Source organism: Abramis brama (genome assembly GCF_963993115.1).
Source record: "Abramis brama genome assembly, chromosome: 13".
NCBI classification, from domain to species: Eukaryota; Metazoa; Chordata; class Actinopteri; order Cypriniformes; family Leuciscidae; genus Abramis; species Abramis brama.
In genome coordinates, this window is record NC_139975.1 from 35,792,642 (window position 1) to 35,818,867 (window position 26,226).

At 39.7% G+C, this 26,226-nt stretch overlaps 3 protein-coding genes across 3 annotated transcripts; 2 read left to right on the forward strand and 1 right to left on the reverse strand.

Annotated features, from left to right (window-relative positions):
* The first annotated feature begins 1,293 nt into the window (after positions 1 to 1,293).
* LOC311094456 (serine protease inhibitor Kazal-type 1-like) lies at positions 1,294 to 2,329 on the forward strand. Its single transcript, XM_084132429.1, has 4 exons — positions 1,294 to 1,424; positions 1,845 to 1,870; positions 1,947 to 2,053; positions 2,161 to 2,329. Exons 1-4 carry the CDS (start codon positions 1,385 to 1,387, stop codon positions 2,237 to 2,239), a joined length of 252 nt encoding a protein of 83 aa, XP_083988555.1. The 5' UTR covers positions 1,294 to 1,384; the 3' UTR covers positions 2,240 to 2,329.
* Positions 2,330 to 12,620: 10,291 nt separating this feature from the next.
* On the forward strand, positions 12,621 to 16,173 carry LOC311095395 (uncharacterized protein; the record flags this gene model as incomplete). Its single annotated transcript, XM_084133879.1, has 4 exons — positions 12,621 to 13,673; positions 14,067 to 14,214; positions 15,356 to 15,604; positions 15,951 to 16,173. The coding sequence occupies exons 1-4, from the start codon at positions 13,517 to 13,519 to the stop codon at positions 16,171 to 16,173; spliced, it is 777 nt and encodes a 258-aa protein (XP_083990005.1). The 5' UTR covers positions 12,621 to 13,516.
* Positions 16,014 to 26,185, reverse strand: LOC311094452 (uncharacterized protein). The gene is made up of 6 exons (XM_084132414.1): positions 25,074 to 26,185; positions 24,886 to 24,966; positions 23,671 to 23,880; positions 23,269 to 23,337; positions 17,071 to 17,180; positions 16,014 to 16,135 (listed from the first exon to the last, which is right to left on the reverse strand). Exons 1-5 carry the CDS (start codon positions 25,135 to 25,137, stop codon positions 17,167 to 17,169), a joined length of 438 nt encoding a protein of 145 aa, XP_083988540.1. The 5' UTR covers positions 25,138 to 26,185; the 3' UTR covers positions 16,014 to 16,135; positions 17,071 to 17,166.
* Positions 26,186 to 26,226: the final 41 nt, after the last annotated feature.

Consider the following 26,226-nt stretch of genomic DNA (forward strand, 5'->3'; position numbering starts at 1 on the left):
ATTTGATCCAAAATACAGCAAAAACAGTGATGTTGTGAAATAGAAAACATTTATTTTAAATTTAATATTTTTGAAGAATATTTTTTTATTCCTGTGATCAAAGCTGAATTTTCAGCATCATTACTCCAGTCTACAGTGTCACATGATCCTTCAGAAATCATTCTAATATGATTTGCTGCTCAAGAAAAATGTCTGATTATTATCAATGTTGTTATTATCAGTATTATCAATATTATCAGTTGTGTACAAATTTCTTTCAGGATTCTTTGATGATCTGGAAGTTCAAAAGAACAACATTTATCTGAAATAGAAAGATTTTGTAACATTATAAATGTCTTCTTTACTGTCACTTATGATCAATATAAGGCATCCTTGTTGAATAAAAGTATTCATTTCTTTTAAAAAAAAAAAAAAAAAAAAAACAAGAAAACAACAACAGCATTAAAAAACGTCTCAGGTTACGACTGTATCCTATATTCCCTGAGAACAGGGAACGAGACACTGCGTCAGAACGCTATGGGGAACGCTTCTGCATGAACCGGTGTCTGAAACGCTTTATTTTTTTATTTATTTATTTTTTTTTATTTTTTTTTTGTGAACTATACTTTAAATCACACTTAAAAATGTCTGAATGTCACTTTTTCATTTTCATTTGTCCTACTTTAGCAAAGGTGCTAAACTTCAGGGTGATAATTCATGACTCATAATCACTAAAGAACATCAAATACTGCTGTTGATTTTAGGAAATAATGAAATAGTGAGTTGAACTTGAGGACTTGCTGCACTGTTTCAACTGCATCTCTTCTTATGCAAAATATTATTTACATGTATAAAACTGCCAATGTCTAAATATGATTTTAGCAATCGTTATGTGAAGAATTCTAATATAAATATAAATGAATAAAGTCAGGCAAGATGCAAAACTGCTATGCAAGTCCAAGGCTAACATTTATTTTCACATTGTCATGACAATGTTGTGATGAAATCCCTCAGTAACGATTGTACGGGTTTCAGTATTCTCACATGTCCAACAGGGCTAAAAACTGCAAACCTCACTGAACAGAGAATACAAACAACTCATATAATACTGGAGTCCCTGAGGCTGATGATGATGATAAAGGTAAAATTTTGATACTTTTAGGCCCTATTGTGTATATTGTATTAGTGCCTCATACAAATGTTGCAGATATTTATGCATCATATAAAAAAAGAATTAAAAAAAGTGTGTGTGTGTGCATGCGTGCGTGCATGCGTGCATGTGTGTGTGTGTGTGTGTGTGTGTGTGATGAATCGGTGGGATGGACATATACAGTATTGCTATAAATAGGCGGATCATTTTATCACTGATCATATCGTCAGTGAGTTGACTCTCAGGTTGTGAATAATGTTTGCACGAGGAATCATCGTCCTTCTCTGCGTCCTAGGTGAGTAATGTAATGATTTCATTTACAAAACAACTGATATTAGGATGTTGGTAATTTGTCACATGAGGACCTGCGATACACACTGACACTCAGCAACAGTCTAATTTGGCTCATAATGAAGAGTTTGATTGTTTAGTCTGCACATTCTTTAGAGTATTAATTCACCATAATTGCTAAAGTAAGACAAATGAAAAAGTGACATTCAGACATTTTTAAGTGTGATTTAAGTATAGTTCACAAAAACAAAAGACTAGTTCTGTTTTTGTAAAAAAAAAAAAAAAAAAAAAAAAAAAAAAACATTAGACCATATTGACTTTCATTGTATGGGCCAAACAAGAAGTTAGCATGTATGTTATTTGATTTCCTCTTGCCATATCATGATAAACTTTAATCCTTGTTTTTCCTTCTTGACTCAAACAGTGGCCATATCTGATGGAGAAAGAGAGGTGAGTAAATAAAGGCTGTAGAATTGCTTTTCTCCAGGTGCAAATAACTCAAGTTTTTTTCTTTTTATGTGACAAGCCTGATTGCAAGGACGATTCTGACGCATGCACAAAGCTGTATAAACCCGTGTGTGGATCCGATGGAATAACATATGGCAATGAATGCGAACTGTGTGTTGCCATCAAGTGAGTTTAAAAATGCATGTATTTTAAAATAAAGTACTGTAGGTTTAAAAATAGTTTAGAGTCTGTAACTTTCAAACTTTAATCTTCAATTTAATCTCTCTTTTTAGGGAATCAGGCACTCAAATCTTGATCCAGAATGAAGGCCCATGTGATCCAGAGGATGAAGATATGGAGGCTTCAGCTTGACAGACCTTTAGTCAGCTACTCATGTCTCATTCATTATGACCTGAATGTGTAATGTTTTAATCCATAAATAAATGTTGCATATTAAAGCTGTTCTGTTTTCTCCCTCAAATCTTGGAAAGACACAATAAAACAGGTGAATATAGGAAGGAGGTCCCCAAACCATATCAAGAGCAGAATATCATAAATGGTCTGGGTTTTTTTATTTTATTTTATTTTTTTACTCCTGTTAGATTAATTGTTAGGTAGACTATCTGCAGCCTCGAAGCTTTCAGTTGGAAACCGAGACCGTGTAATACCATAACAATCAATTTTACAGTTTTTTACAATCACTTTGCTACTATTTTCAGAACCTTGATGTCATTTTTCAAAACTCTAGACACAAAACTCAAAACGGTTATCACTTGTAACACAGGCTGTCTAATGTTCAAAACATTGCATTGTGCATTCACATCTTTAAAGAAATCTTGCACTTGCACAATCACTGGTTCAAAAAACAAATTTACTGTGAAATACCATTGAAACATAACTATAGATCACCCACACACAAGCAACCGATAGTTTCACTGTGTCATTGTTCGTACAATCATTAAATATTGTAGAACAAAATAGGTGATACGGGTTTCATTATGGTACTACAAGTACAGTAAATACATCTCTGTAAAAGTACTGCAGTAGTAGAGAGAATACTACAGACACAGTGGAATCAGTGAACAAAGTTTGTAATATATTGATGCAAAACACAACAGTATAATCACAACATAGGTTTATTTGAATCAAAGCAAAAATAATTAGCTATGAAATAGAAAAGAAAAGACAGTACTGTAAAACATCAAATGCAGTGTTCCTCAACTTGCTTGCACTGTAAGAAACAAAACAGGAGTGATTACTGTACTTCTACATTGTCATCAACTCTGTGTTGTGGATTTGGCCACAGGTTCTCATCTACATCACAATGGATGTTTTCATTAGCCAAACATCTTGGAAAAAACCTTCGGGCATGGCGAATCCAGGCCTGACACTGGTCTGCTGTGATGTCATTGCAGGCGTCATCCATGGCCTGGAGAAGAGTGACTTGTTCATGAGGGTGCCTATCATGAACCTTCCATCTCCGTGCGGAGAAAAATTCCTCAATCGGGTTAAGGAAGGGAGAGTATGGGGGTAAATACAGGGTGGTAAATTGTGCATGGGCCTGAAACCATGCTTGCACCACATGAGCATGATAAAACCTGACATTGTCCCACACAATGACATAGGTCACACCTTCAGCTCTACAAACCTGATTGAGCTGATCAAGAAAGGTGACACGGAGAGCTGCATTATATGGTCCAATATGAGGTCTGCGTCCCACCACACCATCTTCTGATATAGCCGCACACATGGTAATGTTGGCCCCACGTTGTCCAGGTACTTGGATGGTTGCCCGCTGGCCAATGAAATTCCGACCTCTCCTCCTTGTCTTGGCCAGATTAAAACCTGCCTCATCCAAATATATGAATTTGTGATGGTCGTCATCAGCATCCAGCTCCATCATCCTCTAAAAATACATTTTGGAAAGAGATTTAGAGATTACTGTACAATGTAGAATTTTTGGGAATGTTTTTAAAACAGCCATCTTGAAACTGAACTTACCTGAACATACTCAGTCCTCATTTGCTTCACTCTGTCTGCATTTCTTTCGAAAGGCACACGGTATAGTTGTTTTATAGATACCTGGTGCCTTTTCAGTATGCGTGCAATAGTCGGCAAACTTATGGATCCCACATTGTTGAACATGTCTTCATTGTCCAAGATATGCTGACGAAATTCTGTAAGGCGAATATCATTTCTGGCCCGAACCAAATCAGAATTGGACAAGCAATTACAAGGGCCTGCATCTATACAGTGCAGTGCTGTCAATACTGTAAATAGTCTGAAAAGGTGGTACAGTATTTGGGACCATAGACACAGTGTCTGATGAAGCATTATGATAAAATATTAGGCTACATCCATGGATATTGTAGTCTAATTGGTTCATGCTCCACGGTAATTGGTGACAATGAATCTCGTTATCTTGAAACTTTCATGATTTAAACATGGAAGATTGTTTGTCTGTTTCCATACAACTATGCATTAAGAGTAATGCAACAGTTACTTATCATTCTGAGCAGTTGTATCAATCGATAGTTAGATCATTGTAAGGAAATGAATAGACATTCATTTGAAATGTAATGTGTGAATTGCCTTTTGAAATAGTAGTACTTTGATGTTAAATTGTGTCATACTGAACAGGTGATTTTTGTTGAATGAACAAATGATCTAAGTTTTATGTGTATTGTGTCCAAGCAATTGAGAAAAGGGTTAGAGTTTTGAAAAGTGTGCATTTTGATCATTGGTTGTGAGTTTTGTGTCTAGAGTTGTGAAAAATGACATCAAGGTTCTGAAAATAGTAACAAAGTGATTGTAAAAAACTGTATTAAAGAAGGGTCATATTTATACACAAGATAAAGCAGATTCATCCACGATGGCCAGGCCATCCAGTTATATACTCAAGATCAACCTCTGCCTTATAGGGCATATTACAGTTTTTCTCGATTGCTTAAACACTATAACCAGGCTTTTGAACTAAAATTTCAAAACCATAACGCCAGTTATCAAAAAGCACACCCATTTCACTAAACTATAAACACTATTCCCTGTTGTGACACATGAGTCAGATTTGTTGAACTGTCACTGCAAAACTCTACACACAAATCCCTTCATTTCTCATTGCTTAGACCATGTTGTCATTTAGAAAGCACTAGCATTCAAAATTGTTCACTCAAGTCAGCACAGCTTCAGCTCAGTTAGCACACAATTACCCAAGTGGAAACACTCAGGGCCCTATCTTGCACCCAGCGCAATTGACTTTGTCCACCGACGCATGTGTCATTCCTATTTTGCACCCACGCAAAGCGCGCATTTCCCTCCACAGAAGCACTTCGCTAAACTAGGGAATGAACTTGCGCTCCCTGGGCGGTTCAGCGCAAAAAAGGAGGCGTGTTCCGGCGCAAACGTTCCTTCATGCTATTTTGCAGGTTTAGAAAACAATTGCGCCACTGACCAGGAAAAAATAGTTTAAAGTCAGTGGCGCGTTGCGCATGTTATTCGTATGCTATTTTAAAGGGGACATATCATGCTAAATCCACTTTTTTAGCCCTTAAATGTATTTTGTTGTATATTTGGAGTGTTTAGAAGTACAGAAAATTTGAAATTATTCTCTTCAGGTGCTTCGTTGATATCTTTATATTCTGTTTTGGTCATATTTTTCAACCTGTTCCGATTTTTCTGTTATCTATGACGTTTTTTGAACTATTACGTCACAGTATTTGCAGCGGAACTGCCAAATAAGGACATTGACTTCCGGCCCACCACTTCTAGCAATCCGCCATTTTTATTTCTCGCTGCAATTTTGTAGTCCAAGCTAAAGGATGCAGAAGTTACGAGAGGGTAAGTTAAAATGTTCGGTTGTTGGATGCAGTAACCCACACGCTTCATTACACCGTCTAATGTAGATGAACTGCCGCGCTTGTGACAGGGCCATAGACTGTAAAAAATAGGACAGGGCGCATGTTTAACTGAAAGAACGAGCAGAGAGAGAGACCCGGTCGCGCGCACGCACCAGGCGAAAGTGTAAACAAAACTTCACGTCTCCAAACTAGACGCTCTCTTGCTCTCTCTCCCTCGCACTTGCACATATTAATCAAAATAAATCGACACGGTGGTAAAAGGTCGGAAGACCAAAGTTTCATGTGTAAATACAGTAACACACCATTGCGATACATCCATATGAAGACGTTGTTCTGCAGGTTCGTCGTCTTCATTTTCATCTCGCTCCGGCTCCGACTCTGGCTCGAACATGTAAGGCTGGCTGGACAAGTCTTCCGTTGTTGACATTTTGTTAATAACGTGTGAATAAAACGTTTCTGTGCCGCTAGATAATCGTATCTCTGCTATCAAACTACAAAAATGGCCGAACGGGGTGGAGTTGAACCGAGTGTGGGCGGGGTATGAAGTGTCTCAATTGTATTTAAAGAGACCGCACCAAAACGAGTTGCTGTCAGACGCACATCAGAAAAGGGGTAGAAAAGGGGCCTGTGGAGCTATAATAATGAGGAATTCAGACCCAAGCATTGCAGTTCCGCTTTATATAGACTACAAATGTATGATTTATATGTAAAAAGGAACGATTTAAAAGCATGATATGTCTCCTTTAAGGGCGCATGCTTGGCCATAATCAATGTAGCGTGTGCACAACGCGCATACACTTTGATTCTCATCTACACAGAAGCAGCAGTTTTCATTTTTGCAATCATACATTATTACGATAGATAGATAGATAGATAGATAGATAGATAGATAGATAGATAGATAGATAGATAGATAGACGATTTATTATAAAAGCATACATCTAGCTTACACATTTACCCAAATTATCATACGCCTGTTTAACCGAAGTTAATTTGGGTGTGTTTCTCCATTTCAATGTAACTTCTCTCTTTTACGGCCGTGACGAGAGCATTGCTCTCCTTGGCTGTGAACCGCTCCTGGCGCGCGTCTGGCAAATCCGCCGTTATAATAGGAATCCACTTTAGAACAAGCGCGCCTGCTCTTAAAGGGAATGTGAGATGACGCTCTGATTGGTTTATTTCACGTTATGCCCAAACCACACCTAGGAATAATGAAGCTACTTCAGACCAACCCCCGCCGGGAAAATAGCAACAGCACCCAAGACCCACCCACAAAGTTACTTGCGCTTTGTGCTTGACACTTGCGTTTCAGATCGTTACAGTTTTTTCCAACTGCTTACACACGTTTTCAAAACTATGTCTCCTTTTTCAAAACTCTACACACAATTCCCCAAACTGCACACACAAAATGCAAAATGCCTCACATCTCCTTCAAAATGTAACACTGCATTCAAAATGCCATAAACACAAGTCAGAATGAAGCATTTGCATCAAATGGCAAACACTTATTTCATAATAGTACATTTTTGGACATACCATGTAAACACTGTTGTTCTAAATCTAAAGCTCTTTGGTCTTTCATAGGCTTATATCTACATTTCAATACAATGTTCCACAGTGAAAGTAATCTGATGTAACAAGTACACTGTAAACACCAATGCAATGTAGAAACAGAAAATATTTATTAGGCCTAACATTATTGTTGTTTACAGTAACATACAACAAAACCATAAACATATGTACTGTAAACCAAAAGTATATTCTTTAGAATACAGTAAAGAACACAATTGTGTGTGTGTGTGTGTGTGTGTGTGTGTGTGTGTGTGTGTGTGTGTGTGTGTGTGTGTGTGTGTGTGTGTGTGAGACCTGGTGAATAAGTGCAGCATTTTGATTGGTTGTGTTTGGAAAAGGAAAGCAAGTCACTTCCTGTTAGATTTTTGTGTTTTAGGTAGAGAATTGTGTGTAGTGTTTTGAAAAAAGTGTTTAATGCAATTGAAAACTGAGTCAAAGGCTGAGAAATAGCTTATGGTTTTGGAGATTTGGTATGTAGTTTTGCACTTTGAGTGAGAGGTTTCAAAAATCGTGTGACATGAAAAGCTTTTGTGTGTAAGCAGTTGGAAAAAACTGTAAAATAGGGCCCTAAGAGTCAAAATTTAACACAAATCAATCAGAGCCTTCAATAGATATATAAAAGGGCCCAAATCAGTTTATTGCGTTTTGGAACAATGGATCCAGAAAGACATGAAGGAAGAGGGATAAGAATGAGGAGGAGGACGAAGGGCAAGTGCAAGAAGACAAGCAGTCTCAGATGAAATTCAAGCCACTCTAGTTGCCCATGTGTTAGTCAATGGTGTGACTATGAGGGAGGCTGGGCTATGAGTAAGGCCAAATTTGAGTCGCTTTACCGTCGCCTCGAGAACCTTCAGGAAGGAGTGGTGGCAAACAAAATTCTATCACTGAATAAGAGACAAACATTTCCAATAGTCTTTGATGAGGTTTATTTTCTTGCAAGAAAAGGCCAGCAGTCGTACAGTCACACAGAGTGGATGCAGAGTGTGACAGTGAAGGGAGGGCATCCTTTCTCCTTTATAGTCTTGACTCCCAGAATGTTATCTTTCTAGGCAAATGATGGTATTTCAACCATACGTGGAACATTCTTAGACGTGTCCATCATATTGTACCCTTGAGTGGAGACCCTCCTGTCACGACCAACACTCTTTACCATTCCAATACAATTCAAATTCCATATTAGAATATGGTTTGTGTGTGCTCTTTTACTGTCATATGATGGTCACACACATCTTACTGTAAGTAAATATAAAAAAATAATTAGAGGAGAGAGTAAAAAAGAGTAAAAAAAAAAAAAAAAAGAGTAAAACAGGAAAAAGAATATTTTTGTGTGTGTGTGTTTTCTGTGTATGAATAAAAATGTGCCAATGTATCCACTGGTTGTGTCTTTTGTGTTCATCATGTGAAAAGATTTGTGATGGGGGGGGGGGGGGGGGGGGACCACAAGCAACATAACTTACCAGTTTTGGAAATGTTGTTTTGAATTTATTGCACCAGTGTCTTAGACTATGTTGTAGTGTGTGTGATTTTGAGCGCTTGTGTGTCCTGTCTGAGGGCAAAGTTTGGTTTTTCAGCAAGAGTGAATGGTTTTGAGTGTAGAGCTTCATTTTGACCTGAGAATAGGATGTTTGGGGAATTGGGTGAGACGTTATGGATTTGTGTTTATAGTTTTGAGAATACGAGGCATAGTTTCAAGAAATGTGTTTAAGCAATCGAGAAAAACTGTAAGAAATATAACAAGAGTTATCAAGATGTTCAAATGTATGTGCGTTGAGTGTATAAGTGTGTCCAAGGACTAGTTCTTGTTTTGTTTGAGTCTATGATGTGCAGATAACATAACGGAAAAAAGTTACTCAAAAGTCTGAGAAATAAGTTAATATTAACACCCCCTGTGCAGTTCCATTCGACCATAAGTGCCCTGTGAAGTGTACAAATTATAGTATTAATATATTATTTACAGTTTTTCTCGATTGTTTACACACATTTTCTGAAAGCATGCCTCATATTCTCAGAACTCTACACACAAATCAAAAAACACACACAATGGGCAAAACCCCTCAATTCTCCTGCAAAATGAAACTTTACATTCAAAACAATGTTATTTCTTCTCAAAATGGTATTTTGTTTTCAAATGACACACACAAACCATCATATGAATAGACATTTATAAGAACCAGTTGAACACTGATGTGCTCAATGTAAAACACTTCTTCTCCATTCATCATAATGACTTAGGCCTTTTTTTGGCTCAGATTCATCCACGATGGCCAGGCCATCCAGTCATATACTCAAGATCAACCTTTACCTTATAGGGCATATTAAGAAATATAGCAAGAGTTGTCAGATGTTCAAATGTATGTGCGTTGAGTGTATAAGTGTGTCCAAGGCCTTGTTCTTGTTTTGTTTGAGTCTATGATGTGCAGATAACATAACGGAAAAAAGTTACACAATTGCAGTCTTACACAAGAATAGTCAAAAGTGGAGTCTGAGAAATAAGAAAATATTAACACACCCTGTGCAGAAAACACCACGTACTTCAAATACATGTAATAAATACTGCCCATTACCATCTAAAGTGATGTTTCAATCTGAAGGGAGCGATCAAGACCCGTGTGAAGGCCCTGCAAACAGCTCAGGGAATACGGGAACATCGACACATCACTTCACAGGAACTGGAGAGGAAAACTTACCCACCAATCATTGCACATCTCTCCAATACTTTCATAAGTTTTAATATAATAAAGGTGGTGAAAATGACGAGGCTTAGATGTTAGATTTTAAAAAGCATTTTTCAATACTGAAGCCACATTTTCAAAACTCTTCATACAGTCTGCATTAGCAACATGAATCTTGGCCAAACAGTTCATCTCACCTCCAAAACTCACTCAGACCAACAAAACACTTCATATATGTCTCAGAATAATGTCACCGCTAGGGCCGAGGACAACCACCACTCCGGAGGAGCTACACCAAGAACACCAAGAGTCAGACAACGACGTGATGTAAAAGCTTGATTCTTTTTATTAAATATAAAAACACTAAAGGAATGTCACTGCCACAGAACTCTTCGTAGGGGCCACTCGAAGCAGGGCTTCTGCGGAGGTAGGCTCCAGTCGGCCGCCAGTTGATCACCTCCTTACACGGAGCAATACGGGGGGGGGGGGGATAAGGGACAGATGCCTTCGTTTAAGCAAAAGCGATGGCTGGGTAACTCTGCTCACAGGACCACAATAGAAAGAGGAAGGGACGGGGGACGGATTGGTTCAGGGGCCAAGACCTGCAGATGACAGACAGCAGACCGACGTAAGTAATGGGCAGGGCACAGGAGGCCACAGGCAAGGATCAACGGACGGTGGGGTTTCTCTTCTCACAGGACAGCATCAGATCACTGAGTGTCACCTCTCTTTCACAGGACAACGGGGATTGGACGGAGGACCAGGACCTTCTTGGTGGGGAACAATGAGCAGTATATGGTAGACAAAAGGCAATGACCGTCAAAGGGAGTGCAATAGTCAGCAGTAGGTGACGGGCAGAACACAACGGGGCTACAGGTGGGTGGCCACAGACCGTGGACTTTCTCTTTTCACAGGACAGCATCAGATACTGGGTGTCACCTTTCTTTCACAGGACAGCGGGGCTTGGACAGAAGACCAGGACCTTCGTAGTGGGGAGCAGAGAGCAGTAGGTGGCGGGCAGGGACCAACGGACTACAGGTGAGTGGCAGCAGACAGTGGATTTTCTCTTCTCACAGGACAGCATCAGAAACTGAGTGTCACCTCTCTTTCACATGTAAGGCCCGTGAGATTGGTCCAATCTGCCGGTCCGCCAATACACGGGGAAGGTCATCACATGCTCTGTCCTCACTCATGCAAAGTATTGGTTGGTTAAATTTACAATACATTTAGTTATGTATTCTCTCGTTAATTCATCTGACTCCATAAATGAAAGGTTTTAATAATATCTGTGCCTCACTAAAAGTGAGCGAATGTTTGACTATTCCTTTTAACCATTGAAGGAACAATGTCAAGATCAGTTAGAATAATCTCATGTAACAATTTAATATTTCAGATATCAGAAATCAATTCCACAATCAATTCAAATATCTAGTACATGGTTATACATTGGTTACACCAAATAATCTTACCCAGTTTGCACCTGAGATAGAGAGAGAAAAAGGGAAAGAGAGAGAGAGAGAGAAAGAGAGAGAGAGAGAGAGAGAGAGAGAGAGAGAGAGAGAGAGAGAGAGAGAGAGAGAGAGAGAGAGAGAGAGAGAGACCACCTATTCCATTCGTGACCAGCAAAGAAGAGCCTCAGAGTCAGAGCACACCTTCCTTTATCCTCTGACCAGGTGACATGGGGGATGGGCGAGACCACCCTCAAATGGCTTCTATTCAATGAAAGGGGGGCTGGCCTATCTGGCCTTATCTCTAAGCTTCTCTAAGCTTCTCTAAACCTTATTTCCTTTTATTTTATCTATCTGGATATGAGATATCTGTACCACTCACTTTGAGACATTTCAAATGACACCAAAAACGCAAGTCAATGATAAACATTCACATTAAACCATGTTCTTGTGTGAGTTCTTTGTTGTTTCTGAGGGGAAGAAAGGCTGTATGGGGAGGTCGAATGTAAATTAGCCAGCAGGGCCATTTTGTCTCATAGACCAGGCCTCAACCAGTATTTTCAGTCTTACACACAGAACAGCGGCAGTTGGGGTGCAGCGACGGATAATGGGATCCCTCACAGAGCAATGATGGCAGCATGCAGTGGCGGATAACAGGTTCTCTATGTTCACAGAACAACAGTGGTGAGTGCAGAATCCAGCAGTTAACAACTGAGTTTTCTTACCAAGGGCGGCGATGGCAGAATGCAGTGGCAGACAGCAGTTTCTCTATGTTCACAATAATTCTTGGCTCCCCACCGGGCTAGACGATCTCCGACTAAGCTTTCAGAGTGCTGGTAACATCAAACTTTCAAATACTCGTGCATGTATCAAACCACTTTAAATCTTCACACGTGCTCACTTCAATCGTCAGACACTGCAATGACACACCGCTTAACAGTGAAAAGGGTACCTTCACTTCAGCTCGTCGGGCCGGCAGATCCACTATGATGATACTTTCAAAGGGAGACACCAAGTTCGATCAACAATCCGTAATTCAGAGCACACTCGTGTCTTCAAACTGCCGCCTCTGCCTCTCGTCTTCTCATACCTCGACTTTGATCGAGACCGCTCTGCTTATCTGCACACTCCTCTCTTCAAAATGCCGCTTCTCTGTTTCTAGACCGCCACGTATGGAGGACCAAACCTGCAGAAATTAAAAATGAATAGATAAATAAATAAATAGATAAATAGATAAATAAATGTGATAAATAGATAAATAAATGTGATAATAGGAAAATAAAGAAAGAAATAAACGACTTGATAAAATAGATATGATTCATTTTTAATCAAATTCATTTTTGTATTATTTTTTCCCCTTAATGTATTATTTTCTGCTTTTATACATTTTTACATTTTTTAAAAATCGTTTTAACTTTTATTTATTCGTTAATTATTTATTTATTTATTTTGATATTTATTCGTACATTTATTGTGTAGATTTATTTATTTATGCATTCATTTATTTTTAGATTTATTTATTTATTGATTCATTTATTTTTACATTTCTTTGTCTTGTATGCTAATTAGATGGGTTGGTCTTGCTTACCATTGGTTCATCGTTGATTGAGGCGCTTACTCGATTACTCTGGCTTTGTAGTGACAGGTGTGTACTATGGCGGACGTTTTTTACAAATAGCTAGAGAGTTGCGCAACTTAGCAAATGAAGTTGATAACAACGCATCAAATGACTATGTGTTGTTTAGATTAGATGTCATTATCGATGTTTTAGGAGAGATATTTGCCGACATGAACGTCGAAGAACAGCCTGAATTGTTAGGTTCTTTGCAAAATATTTCCCAATACATTCAAAATCTGTGCGAGTCAGATGGTACTACGGCGGGACGTCCATCGTACTTGCTTCCGATAAGTACTATTGAAACTTATCTCTCAATGGGTCAAACTGCTGTAAACATTGCAAAATTGTTTGGTGTCTCTGAAAGAACTATCCGGAATAGGATGGTGCATCATGGTTTAAGGTAAGCAGCTCCTAGTAGCATAGCCTTATAACCTACTAAGCTTTCACAGTAGTGTTTATATTTGTGTGTTGTGTGGTTGATAATGGGTTTATTTTATTCTCATAGAGTAAGCGACCTGTTCTTAACTTTGGAGGACGCTGAACTGGATGCTCTGGTAGAAGATGTACTAAAGCGCCACCCAAATGCCGGCTACAAAATGATGGTTGGACATCTCAGTGCACAGGGCATTCGAGTACAGAGTAAGGCGGGTTTTGTACCTTGACAAATTAGCATCCTTGAGTAAAAAGCATGTAAAATAGAAATGAAATCAATTATATATATATATATATATATATATATATATATATATATATCTCGCCAATACAGATTATCTACCTGTTTATTACTGTGAAGTTGCTTTGAAATACGTCAGTGTTGCAACGTTCATTGTTATTAACTAATTTAAAGCTAGAAAAACATCTCAGAAGTGTACTTATTCAGCTCAGTTAATTTCAAGTTTTTGTATGCACATCTGATTATGTCAGTACAGTAATATTTTTGAACTTGTCCTTTAGGTCACCACTGAACATGTCAAAGGTGAACTCAAAGACTGGAATATTTACTGCATATATTGATGAATTTACTTTTTTTAGGGCAACGTGTTCAAGAATGCATGAGACGGGTGGATCCTCAGGGTGTCCTTATGCGCAGTCTTCAACTGAACCCTCGGCGGCGTAGAAAATACTCAGTCCCTGCACCCAACAGTTTATGGCACATCGATGGTAACCATAAGTTAATAAGGTATGCTGACAATAGTGGAATATTATTTATTATTATTTATCATGTTCATCTGGATGCGTTTTCTATTTCAGACTGAAAAGGAAATATCTGTACAGTTGAACAAAATAAAATGCAATTTTTGCAAAAAGCAAAAGCATAAATGTGTAATTGGTGGGATGTGTTCATAGGTTAATTCAATGCAGATCTCTTTAACACTATGAAATTAAATTTCATAACAACCATGTAGATATAAGTGTGAATTTGTTGGAGTAAGGTTGAACGAACTGTTATAAGAAGATGGCAATCAGACCTTTCCTCACTTAACTGTTCTAAAATGTAATTCCATTTTGTGTGTGTGTGTGTGTGTGTGTGCAATGCTAGGGAACTGAGGAACCCACTTGAATGAGTGGTGAAATATCTTGATCAACATATCCATTTGACTAGAACATCTTTGAAGATTTATTCTAACATGGTCTGTACAACTGAATTTTCAAAGACATTATTGGTGGAATTATACAAACAGATCTTTCTGATTGTGTTGTTAAAGGTCCAGTAAGGGATTTCTAGAGAAACACTGTTGATATTTGAAATCACCAAAGCAAAATGCCCATATACAAAAAGGATAACACCCCTATTTTGATAGCTCTGCCTCTAAATTCACGAAGACCCTTATGTTATGCGACACAGGCACCTCTTCCATCATGTGTATATGGTCAGTTGGAGCACTAAAATAAACTTTATCATCTGCCCTGCTCAGCTTAATCACCTGACTTGCGTATTATTGAACTACTGCGGGAAATTTTTGGAGAGAAGTGTGAGTGACAAGTAGATTCTCAACTTCAACATCTCTGAACAAATTGGCAGATGTTCTGATAGATGACATTCAACTGGAGGCTATTAATGTAGTTAATCTGTTAATCTAGTTTAATAAGGTTGTAATCTGTATTAAAGGCACATTTTGATTAAACACAGTAATAAAGAAATATTGTCTATTTCACACCTATTTTGTCCAACCCCTGTATGTAAAAGGTATCGTCTTAAGTATGTGATGTACTGTTTTGGTTGTTTTGATTTACTATAGAAAGTAAAATGTGTTTTCTATCATCACTCAAAAGCCTAGTTGTTAATGTTGTTGAAATAAATTTTCCTATATCTGTTCCAGGTGGCGTATTGTGGTTCATGGTGGAATCGATGGCTTTAGCCGTTTAATCGTATTTTTGAAAGCTGCCACCAATAATAAAGCTGCTACAGTCCTGACCAGCTTTTTAGAAGGTGTGAACCTGTATGGTGTGCCATCACGTGTGAGGTCAGATAAAGGTGGGGAGAATATCGAAGTTGCTCGTTTCATGGTTTCCACCAGAGGAGAGAACAGAAACTCGCACATCACAGGGAAGAGTGTCCATAATCAGAGGTATAATCAAACATATACAATGCCTTGCTACGGTTTCAGGCCCCTTGATTTTTTTTTTTTTTTTTTTACAAAGAAATGCAAGCAATTACCAAGATATGCATGGTTTCTAGACTAAAATAAAACGTTAGAAAATTGTTACCAGGTGACTATGCCATCAATCTTGGAAACAAAATTCTTTAATTTCTTTTTTAAATGTTTGTAATGTATGTGAAACTAAATCCCCACATCTGTAAAATAGATTTTTTAATTCATATTTTAGGCTATGGAAACTCCACTTCATGTACAACATTATAAATATTGGTCGTTGTTTTAAATGTTTTGTATTTTGGTTATTTTACTGTGTTAGGATTGAAAGGTTGTGGAGAGATGTTTATGCTGGAGTGCTTGATCTCTTCTACACAATCTTCACCAAACTTGAGAATGACGGGCTTCTGAATCCAGATGATGAATCCTTTCCCCTTTCATGTGTCTTCAAAAGGTTTTCTCTGTACTTCTTTGAGGTCTCTGTTGCATCTGGCTCAAATTTCCAATCTAAAACCAGAGACATTATCCACAGAAACAAACATTAACAGGCATATGATCGGGTAAAGAAAAGAAAAAAACCCCCCAAAACATGACCCGTAATCTTTGAAGACCGTAGGCACATGTTGTGTTTTCAAATGAACATTTGAGATTTGTTTTTTGTTCTATACCTGTATTTCTCTGCTTTATTAATTGTGGAAATAAATAAATCTAAAAATAAATGAATGCACAATTCAAAGATATATTGTGCAAGTCAACTATACAAACCATCAAGTTCAGTGCTCTCTTCATCTATTGTGATGAGCTGTGAAACTGTCATGCTTTCCTGATCTTGCATTGTGCAGTAACTGGTGCTGGGATTTACATCATTTCTTTCCTGCCTCACAACTGTACTTTCAGTGCTGCTTGAAGTGGCCCTTTCTGTAGCTCTCTCACTCACTACCTCAACACTGACCTCCACTGACCTCCAGAAAAGGGGTAAACACAGACTGTTTAAAGGGATAGTTCATGCAAAAATGGAAACTCTGTCATCAATTCATCCCTCTCATGTTGTTCCAGAACACAAATTAGATCTTTTTAATGAAATATGAGTTCTCAATGGACACTATTCTGTCTAATGGAGGGACAGTCAGATTTATCTTCATTTGTGTTGTGAAGATGAATGAAAAACTTATGGGTTTGGTAAGACATGAGGACAAGTAATTAATACAACTTTCATTTTTGGGTGAATTTAGCCTTTAAATGGTTTAAAAACAACAACAACAATAATACAAATAATAATGACATTTTAGTAACTAGGAGGGTTTATATATACATTGACTGGTTCAAACTGACAAAGTCTACTGTAATTCAATAGATAATAGTTCTGTCCTGTAAACCCAAAACAATGATAAATAAACATTTCCATAAGAGACTCCACATTTAAAAAATAAAACCTCAAATACCTCTCGCACTCATCACTGTGAGACTTGATAGCTGCAAAGGAAAATTCGTCTCCACACACAACGCATTTCTGAGGTGGTCCAATCAACTCATCTCTGCTAGGAAGACTCGCCTGCAAGAAAACATCACAACAAAATAACATGTCATTCATGTTTAATGTAAATGTTAAAACATTCCCTGTTTGAAAGTATGTAACTTACTGGTTCAACTTCAATGTTACGTTGAAGTGGACGAATGAAAATGGTTGCATGACCAATGAGGATCTTTCAAATATTTAACATTGTATCCCTCATTTGTATGGGATTAATATCCTGCCATGATTCAAAACTGAAAATAAAGTTCTCAAAGGTTCAAACTAAGTGTTCGAAAACTCAAAATCTTACAAAAAAAAGTTTTGCAAGATCGAAAAATAAGTTTTGCAAGCTTGCAAAATGTAAAAAAAATAAAAAATATCTCTGCAAACATTATGTTGTTTTTGAGATTTCCTTCTTCAGAACTGCAACATGTTTTTACGATGTTGCGCAAACAATTTTTCAGAGTTTCAAATTTGTCAGTGTTCTCCCACTGTATTAGTTTGTTTTCCAGGTTTGAAACCTTGTAAATGGTGATCTGAAAACTGGTGTGCGAATGTGTGAAAAAAAGTTTTGAAACTCTGAAAATAGAGTTTTGCAGGCTTGCAAAGTGGTAAAAAAAATTAAATCTCTGCAAACATAATATTGTGTTTGAGTTTTCCTTCTTCAGAAGTGCAACACTCTTTTTTTACGGTGTTGTGCAATCATTTTTTCAGAGTTTCGAATTTGTCACTTTTCTCCCAGTGTATAGTTTGTTTTCCAGATTTGAAACCTTGTAAATGGTGATCTGAAAACTGGTGTGCGAATAGGTGAAAAAAAGTTTTGAAACTCTGAAAACTGAGGTTCGAAAGGGCGCAACTTATTACATTACATTACATTTGCACTCCTATTGCATACTATTTTTTCAGAGCTGAGTTTACAACACCCACTTTGCGGAGATACCCCCTCACAGTTGCGAGCTTGCGACTCACGTGATTTGTGGCAGCGTTGTCACGCAGCTCTGCTCTGAAACTCTGAAACTCAGACTGAGCGAAAATGAAGCTTCGCAACTTCGCAACTTAAAAAAAAGCCTGGAGGGAGGGCCTTCTGCTATTGGCCAATGCTTTGCTGTCTGCTGACGTACAGTCCAATCACAAGTCGTATTTACTGGAAAGGTGGGATTGACCGCCTGCTCCGCCAATGACGAAAGCGCACAGGATACGCTAACAGGATGCACGGCTTTTTAAAAAGTTTATTTTATAAATTATCTTTAAAATAGAATATTCTGAAAAAGTGACGTTTCCATTTTTGCTGATTCACATTGGTATCAAAATAGGTAAAACACATTTCAAAGTTACATACACCATTATGTTTTTGTAAAGATCACATTAGTTAACTGTAGGCCTATAAATTACAATCAGATTATAACAGATTATTATTTGATAACACCATTCAAAAGAATATTCAACATGAATGCCCCATTATGTTTTATGATTATTATTTGTTTTTTAACTACAATTGTATTCATAAGTTTTATTGGCTTTTTTATTGGCCAGCAGCAGTCCTTAAACAAACATAAAATACACATAATATACACTAAATATTTTTATATTTTTGCCCCATGCATTCATGTTGAATATTTGAGTTTTTTATGCTTGTTTTGCATATTAAACTTTTTATAAATGCCACCTCTGATGCAGATTCTGTTTTCTCTGCAGTGGGAACAATTTTTTTTTGTTGATACTAGTCAATTTGATTGGTAAAAGTAGGCTAATATAGTGACTTAAAATGTATAGAATTTGACTTGAAAGATGACAGTTAGGGGGAAATTGCCTTTATAAATGTTTAAAAAAATGCAATGAGAATCAATTTAAGATTATTGGTTCAGAATAAATGACTTTTACAACACAACAATTGAACAGTTTACTTAAGTTAGTTATTGCACCAATACAGTACTTGAGATTTTATTATAATATTAGGCCAATGTACATGACTGAGTCGCTCGCTGTGTGAGGAGAATGGGTCGCCAGCTGAGGAAAGTAAGTCGCCAGCTGAGGAAAGTGAGTCGCTCGCTGTGTGAGGAGAGTGAGTCGCCAGCTGAGGAAAGTGAGTCGCTCGCTGTGTGAGGAAAGTGAGTCGCTCGCTGTGTGAGGAAAGTGAGTCGCCAGCTGAGGAAAGTGAGTCGCTCGCTGTGTGAGAAAAGTGAGTCGCTCGCTGTGTGAGGAGAGTGAGTCGCCAGCTGAGGAAAGTGAGTCGCCAGCTGAGGAAAGTGAGTCGCTCGCTGTGTGAGAAAAGTGAGTCGCCAGCTGAGGAAAGTAAGTCGCTCGCTGTGTGAGCATAGACTGTGTGTGAGGAAAGTGAGTCGCTCGCTGTGTGAGAAAAGTGAGTCGCCAGCTGAGGAAAGTAAGTCGCTCGCTGTGTGAGGAGAGTGAGTCGCCAGCTGAGGAAAGTGAGTCGCTCGCTGTGTGAGAAAAGTGAGTCGCTCGCTGTGTGAGGAAAGTGAGTCGCCAGCTGAGGAAAGTAAGTCGCTCGCTGTGTGAGCATAGACTGTGTGTGAGGAAAGTGAGTCGCTCGCTGTGTGAGAAAAGTGAGTCGCCAGCTGAGGAAAGTAAGTCGCTCGCTGTGTGAGGAGAGTGAGTCGCCAGCTGAGGAAAGTGAGTCGCTCGCTGTGTGAGAAAAGTGAGTCGCTCGCTGTGTGAGAAAAGTGAGTCGCTCGCTGTGTGAGGAAAGTGAGTCGCCAGCTGAGGAAAGTAAGTCGCTCGCTGTGTGAGCATAGACTGTGTGTGAGAAAAGTGAGTCGCTCGCTGTGTGAGAAAAGTGAGTCGCTCACTGTGTGAGGAAAGTGAGTCGCCAGCTGAGGAAAGTAAGTCGCTCGCTGTGTGAGCATAGACTGTGTGTGAGGAAAGTGAGTCGCTCGCTGTGTGAGGAAAGTAAGTCGCTCGCTGTGTGAGGAGAGTGATTTGCCAGCTGAGGAAAGTAAGTCGCTCGCTGTGTGAGAAAAGTGAGTCGCTCGCTGTGTGAGGAAAGTGAGTCGCTCGCTGTGTGAGGAAAGTGAGTCGCTCGCTGTGTGAGAAAAGTGAGTCGCTCGCTGTGTGAGGAAAGTGAGTCGCTCGCTGTGTGAGGAAAGTGAGTCGCTCGCTGTGTGAGGAAAGTGAGTCGCCAGCTGAGGAAAGTGAGTCGCTCGCTGTGTGAGGAAAGTGAGTCGCCAGCTGAGGAAAGTGAGTCGCCAGCTGAGAAAAGTGAGTCGCTCGCTGTGTGAGCATAGACTGTGTGTGAGGAGAGTGAGTCGCCAGCTGAGGAAAGTGAGTCGCTCGCTGTGTGAGGAAAGTGAGTCGCCAGCTGAGGAAAGTGAGTCGCCAGCTGAGAAAAGTGAGTCGCTCGCTGTGTGAGCATAGACTGTGTGTGAGGAGAGTGAGTCGCCAGCTGAGGAAAGTGAGTCGCTCGCTGTGTGAGGAAAGTGAGTCGCCAGCTGAGGAAAGTGAGTCGCCAGCTGAGAAAAGTGAGTCGCTCGCTGTGTGAGGAAAGTGAGTCGCCAGCTGAGGAAAGTGAGTCGCTCGCTGTGTGAGGAAAGTGAGTCGCCAGCTGAGGAAAGTGAGTCGCCAGCTGAGAAAAGTGAGTCGCTCGCTGTGTGAGCATAGACTGTGTGTGAGGAGAGTGAGTCGCCAGCTGAGGAAAGTGAGTCGCTCGCTGTGTGAGGAAAGTGAGTCGCCAGCTGAGGAAAGTGAGTCGCCAGCTGAGAAAAGTGAGTCGCTCGCTGTGTGAGCATAGACTGTGTGTGAGGAGAGTGAGTCGCCAGCTGAGGAAAGTGAGTCGCTCGCTGTGTGAGGAAAGTGAGTCGCCAGCTGAGGAAAGTGAGTCGCCAGCTGAGAAAAGTGAGTCGCTCGCTGTGTGAGCATAGACTGTGTGTGAGGAGAGTGAGTCGCCAGCTGAGGAAAGTGAGTCGCTCGCTGTGTGAGGAAAGTGAGTCGCCAGCTGAGGAAAGTGAGTCGCCAGCTGAGAAAAGTGAGTCGCTCGCTGTGTGAGGAAAGTGAGTCGCCAGCTGAGGAAAGTGAGTCGCTCGCTGTGTGAGGAAAGTGAGTCGCCAGCTGAGGAAAGTGAGTCGCCAGCTGAGAAAAGTGAGTCGCTCGCTGTGTGAGCATAGACTGTGTGTGAGGAGAGTGAGTCGCCAGCTGAGGAAAGTGAGTCGCTCGCTGTGTGAGGAAAGTGAGTCGCCAGCTGAGGAAAGTGAGTCGCCAGCTGAGAAAAGTGAGTCGCTCGCTGTGTGAGCATAGACTGTGTGTGAGGAGAGTGAGTCGCCAGCTGAGGAAAGTGAGTCGCTCGCTGTGTGAGGAAAGTGAGTCGCCAGCTGAGGAAAGTGAGTCGCTCGCTGTGTGAGGAAAGTGAGTCGCCAGCTGAGGAAAGTGAGTCGCCAGCTGAGAAAAGTGAGTCGCTCGCTGTGTGAGCATAGACTGTGTGTGAGGAGAGTGAGTCGCCAGCTGAGGAAAGTAAGTCGCTCGCTGTGTGAGCATAGACTGTGTGTGAGGAAAGTGAGTCGCTCGCTGTGTGAGGAAAGTGAGTCGCCAGCTGAGGAAAGTAAGTCGCTCGCTGTGTGAGCATAGACTGTGTGTGAGGAAAGTGAGTCGCCAGCTGAGGAAAGTGAGTCGCCAGCTGAGGAAAGTGAGTCGCCAGCTGAGGAAAGTGAGTCGCTCGCTGTGTGAGAAAAGTGAGTCGCTCGCTGTGTGAGGAAAGTGAGTCGCCAGCTGAGGAAAGTGAGTCGCCAGCTGAGGAAAGTGAGTCGCCAGCTGAGGAAAGTGAGTCGCTCGCTGTGTGAGGAAAGTGAGTCGCCAGCTGAGGAGAGTGAGTCGCCAGCTGAGTAAAGTGAGTCGCTCGCTGTGTGAGGAAAGTGAGTCGCCAGCTGAGGAAAGTGAGTCGCCAGCTGAGGAAAGTGAGTCGCTCGCTGTGTGAGAAAAGTGAGTCGCTCGCTGTGTGAGGAAAGTGAGTCGCCAGCTGAGGAAAGTAAGTCGCTCGCTGTGTGAGCATAGACTGTGTGTGAGGAGAGTGAGTCGCCAGCTGAGGAAAGTAAGTCGCTCGCTGTGTGAGCATAGACTGTGTGTGAGGAAAGTGAGTCGCTCGCTGTGTGAGGAAAGTGAGTCGCCAGCTGAGGAAAGTAAGTCGCTCGCTGTGTGAGCATAGACTGTGTGTGAGGAAAGTGAGTCGCTCGCTGTGTGAGGAAAGTGAGTCGCCAGCTGAGGAAAGTAAGTCGCTCGCTGTGTGAGCATAGACTGTGTGTGAGGAAAGTGAGTCGCCAGCTGAGGAAAGTAAGTCACTCGCTGTGTGAGCAGACTGTGTGTGAGGCGAGTGAGCATGAGAATTTCGAGAGTGAGAATTTCGTCATTGGCGGAGCAGTCGGTCAATCCCACCTTTCCAGTAAATACGACTTGTGATTGGACTGTACGTCAGCAGACAGCAAAGCATTGGCCAATAGCAGAAGGCCCTCCCTCCAGGCTTTTTTTAAGTTGCGAAGTTGCGAAGCTTCATTTTCGCTCAGTCTGAGTTTCAGAGTTTCAGAGCAGAGCTGCGTGACAACGCTGCCACAAATCACGTGAGTCGCAAGCTCGCAACTGTGAGGGCGTATCTCCGCAAAGTGGGTGTTGTAAACTCAGCTCTGAAAAAATAGTCTGCAATAGGAGTGCAAATGTAATGTAATGTAATAAGTTGCGCCCTTTCGAACCTCAGTTTTCAGAGTTTCAAAACTTTTTTTCACACATTCGCACACCAGTTTTCAGATCACCATTTACAAGGTTTCAAACCTGGAAAACAAACTAATACACTGGGAGAACACTGACAAATTTGAAACTCTGAAAAATTGTTTGTGCAACATCGTAAATTTTTTTTGCAGTTCTGAAGAAGGAAATCTCAAAAACAACATAATGTTTGCAGAGATATTTTTTATTTTTTTTACATTTTGCAAGCTTGCAAAACTTATTTTTCGATCTTGCAAAACTTTTTTTTATAAGATTTTGAGTTTTCGAACACTTAGTTTCAACCTTTCAGAACTTTATTTTCAGTTTTGAATCATGGCAGGATATTAATCCCATACATTTGGACAGGGTATCAGGCTGAGATAACGGCTCCTTGTGTTCCCAGATATTTTTAATAACTCAAACCCACCACCTTGTCTGAGTTTTGGATAAGCCTCCAAGATGACATCCTTAAATTTTTTGGGATCTGCATGGCACCCTTTAATAAAAATAATAATAAAAAGATAAAATGTAAGATACTGGGACAAATCTGACAGTTATCACTTATTTTTGACATACAGTTCAGTTCAGTTTTGAAAGCTCCAGACAACTTCTGTTAAAATTTTATTTAAAATGACTACTGACAGACCGTACTGTTTTTTTAAAAGGAATGTTTTTAAAAGAATATTTGCAACCAACAGTGTTGGGGCACCACTGAGAACCATATTATTGTGTTCTACTGTAGAAGACAACAGTTAATTAATAATCCAAATGTGTTCAAGAAAACCTTGCTTTTAAACAATAACATTCCAATAAGCTGCTTTTTACATACCTCGAAAGGTGACACGTTTCTCCCCTAACCCAGCAGAGAACAAACTGTCTTTTGCACAGCGACTGGGTACTAATTCTGCATTTTTGTCATCAAGACAGCAAAAGTTATGTGTAAAGCTGCAGGATACTGCTCGACTCATTCCAGGCAAGCTTGTTCGTCTTGCAAATCCTCTTCCTCTGTTGTAAGGTGTAAATAGTCTTGCAACTTCAGCTAGAACGTGTAGGAAAGTAAACAAATCAGCCATCATTTTTAAGTGAAGGGGACAATAGTAACAGAAGTGCAATAAAAAAAATGTCTGACCTTTGTCAAATTTACATGTTTTATTTTTCTTATTTCTTGCTTTTAGCTGGCAAAAATAAAAAAACAACTACTGAACAATAACCACTAATTCCTATATTTTATTATTCATTTTCTATGACAATTTTATGATCCTCCAAGTAACTTACTACAAACGGGTGAGCATTAAACGTTTATTTTGCAGGTATGTAATGTAACATAACTCATTTACAGAGTTATTTATAACCTCTTTATACCATGTCTGGGTGAATACTCGATTCTGATTGGCTGCAGGGTGTCCATTAAAAAGTGATAGAGGACACCTAAAGGAGCTCTGGTGAAACTGACTGTTTACCGTTCGAAATGAATAAATAAATGCGCTGGCTACATCAGCTGTGAGTAACCACTGAAGGGTTCTACGAGCTGAGCGGACTATAGCCTAAATATCTCCGAAACCAAGTTATTGTTTGTAAAAACTTTAGATTTTGATTGTAAAACTAATTAAAATATAAACTAATGTTTTAAAAATGTGTTATTTGGCAAGTGACCATGGTATAAGCGGGTTATTCAAGGTGTCCATTGTCAGGTATTAATGGACTTTGGCGGAGGCAATCGTTCACGCCTCGCCGTCGTCCATTAAAACCTGACAATGGACACCTCGTCGGGCATTAACCCTTACTTGTAACCTCATCAGTAAGATACTGTGTCTGGATTTCATTTTTATTTTTACCCAGTTGACATTGACAATCATAGAACCGAAAAATCCAGGGCCGCGTTTCCCAAAAGGCCTAGCCGTGGACCTATAATAGGGAAACGTGGCCCTGGATTGTTCCGATTTTCATAGAAGCCATCGGTGGTTGAGAAACGCAACCATTTCAGTCATTTAGAGTGAAGATCTAGTCATTTATTACAGAACAGTCATTAGACTAGAAAACCAACCATCCACTGGGTGTCTGGGTGTCATAAACCCAGCGTCTGACGTCGACGCCGACAGTTCCACACTCGATGACGGCGACGATACTGAGAGGGATCACATAAGTAGTTTCAGCTTCGTGTTATTATTTCTGGAAAAATAGTTGACGCTACAAAATATTTCGGCATAATGCGATTAGGTGAAAATTACTTACAACTCTCCAGCTGATCTGCCACATCCCGTAGCAAACTGGACAACGAATTATTTGTTGCCGCCATTTTTTTTTTTTTTTTTTTTTTTTTTAAATCTCCTCTCTATTAGCTAAGCCTGACGATTCTATTCGTGAGCTCTCAACCGCTCTCAACCAATGATGCACTGAAGCTACACAAGGACCGCCTTCCTCATTTCCATGTTACACAAAGAAATGTAAAAATAAATGAATCAATAAATAAATAAATCTAAAAATAAATGAATGCATAAATAAATAAATCTACACAATAAATGTACGAATAAATATCTAAATAAATAAATAAATAATTAACGAATAAATAAAAGTTAAAACGATTTTTAAAAAATGTAAAAATGTATTAAAGCAGAAAATAATACATTAAGGGGAAAAAATAATACAAAAATGAATTTGATTAAAAATGAATCATATTTATTTTATCAAGTCGTTTATTTCTTTCTTTATTTTCCTATTATCAAATTTATCTATCTATTTATCACATTTATCTATTTATCTATTTATTTATTTATTTATTCATTTTTAATTTCTGCAGGTTTGGTCCTCCATAGCCACGCACACTGAACGCTGAACACCGAACGCTGAAATAGCCGCTTGATTATCCACTGCAGCTGTCGCTCATCAACATGGGCGGCCATGACAGGTCACCGGAACCGGCCTGGTGTTACACCGGAACTGTTTCCCCAAGGGAACTCGTTCCGTTTGTTATAGTTCCCATTCGTCACTCTGTGACAATAAGCTCGTTCCACCATAACACTGGCAACAATTCTCATTCAGAAAACATATGTCATTCATAACACACTGATCTAGAAAAACGCTAACAACAGGCAGAAATGCAGAAATGATGAACTTATCTTTAAAGTTTTAACAGTTTCTCCCATAAATCAGTATTTCTTTGTAACGTCCGTGACAGAATGCAGCTGTGTTGGTTCTGTTGCTGTTTCTGCGGTCTCCTCTTCCTCCTTTAGGATTGGTCCTGGACGTAATGCAAGGCTGTTGGTTGTTGGACTAGAGAAGAGACCCGGACTGTAAATTCCTCTGGATGAAGCTCTCTGTCTCTGTCATTGCTCTTGACTGACTGTTGCTTTTGAAATACTGATTTATGTGAGAAACCATTCAAACT

Excerpts from the sequence above, each read along its gene's own strand:
- LOC311094456 (XM_084132429.1), top strand. The coding sequence starts at position 1,385 with ATGTTTGCACGAGGAATCATCGTCCTTCTCTGCGTCCTAG. Across the intron at positions 1,871-1,946 it reads TATCTGATGGAGAAAGAGAG|CCTGATTGCAAGGACGATTC; the intron begins GTGAGTAAATAA and ends TTATGTGACAAG. Across the intron at positions 2,054-2,160 it reads GAACTGTGTGTTGCCATCAA|GGAATCAGGCACTCAAATCT; the intron begins GTGAGTTTAAAA and ends CTCTCTTTTTAG.
- LOC311094452 (XM_084132414.1), bottom strand. The coding sequence starts at position 25,137 with ATGGCGGCAACAAATAATTCGTTGTCCAGTTTGCTACGGGATGTGGCA. Across the intron at positions 24,967-25,073 it reads GGCAGATCAGCTGGAGAGTT|TATCGTCGCCGTCATCGAGT; the intron begins GTAAGTAATTTT and ends GATCCCTCTCAG. Across the intron at positions 23,338-23,670 it reads GAAACGTGTCACCTTTCGAG|GGTGCCATGCAGATCCCAAA; the intron begins GTATGTAAAAAG and ends TTTTTATTAAAG.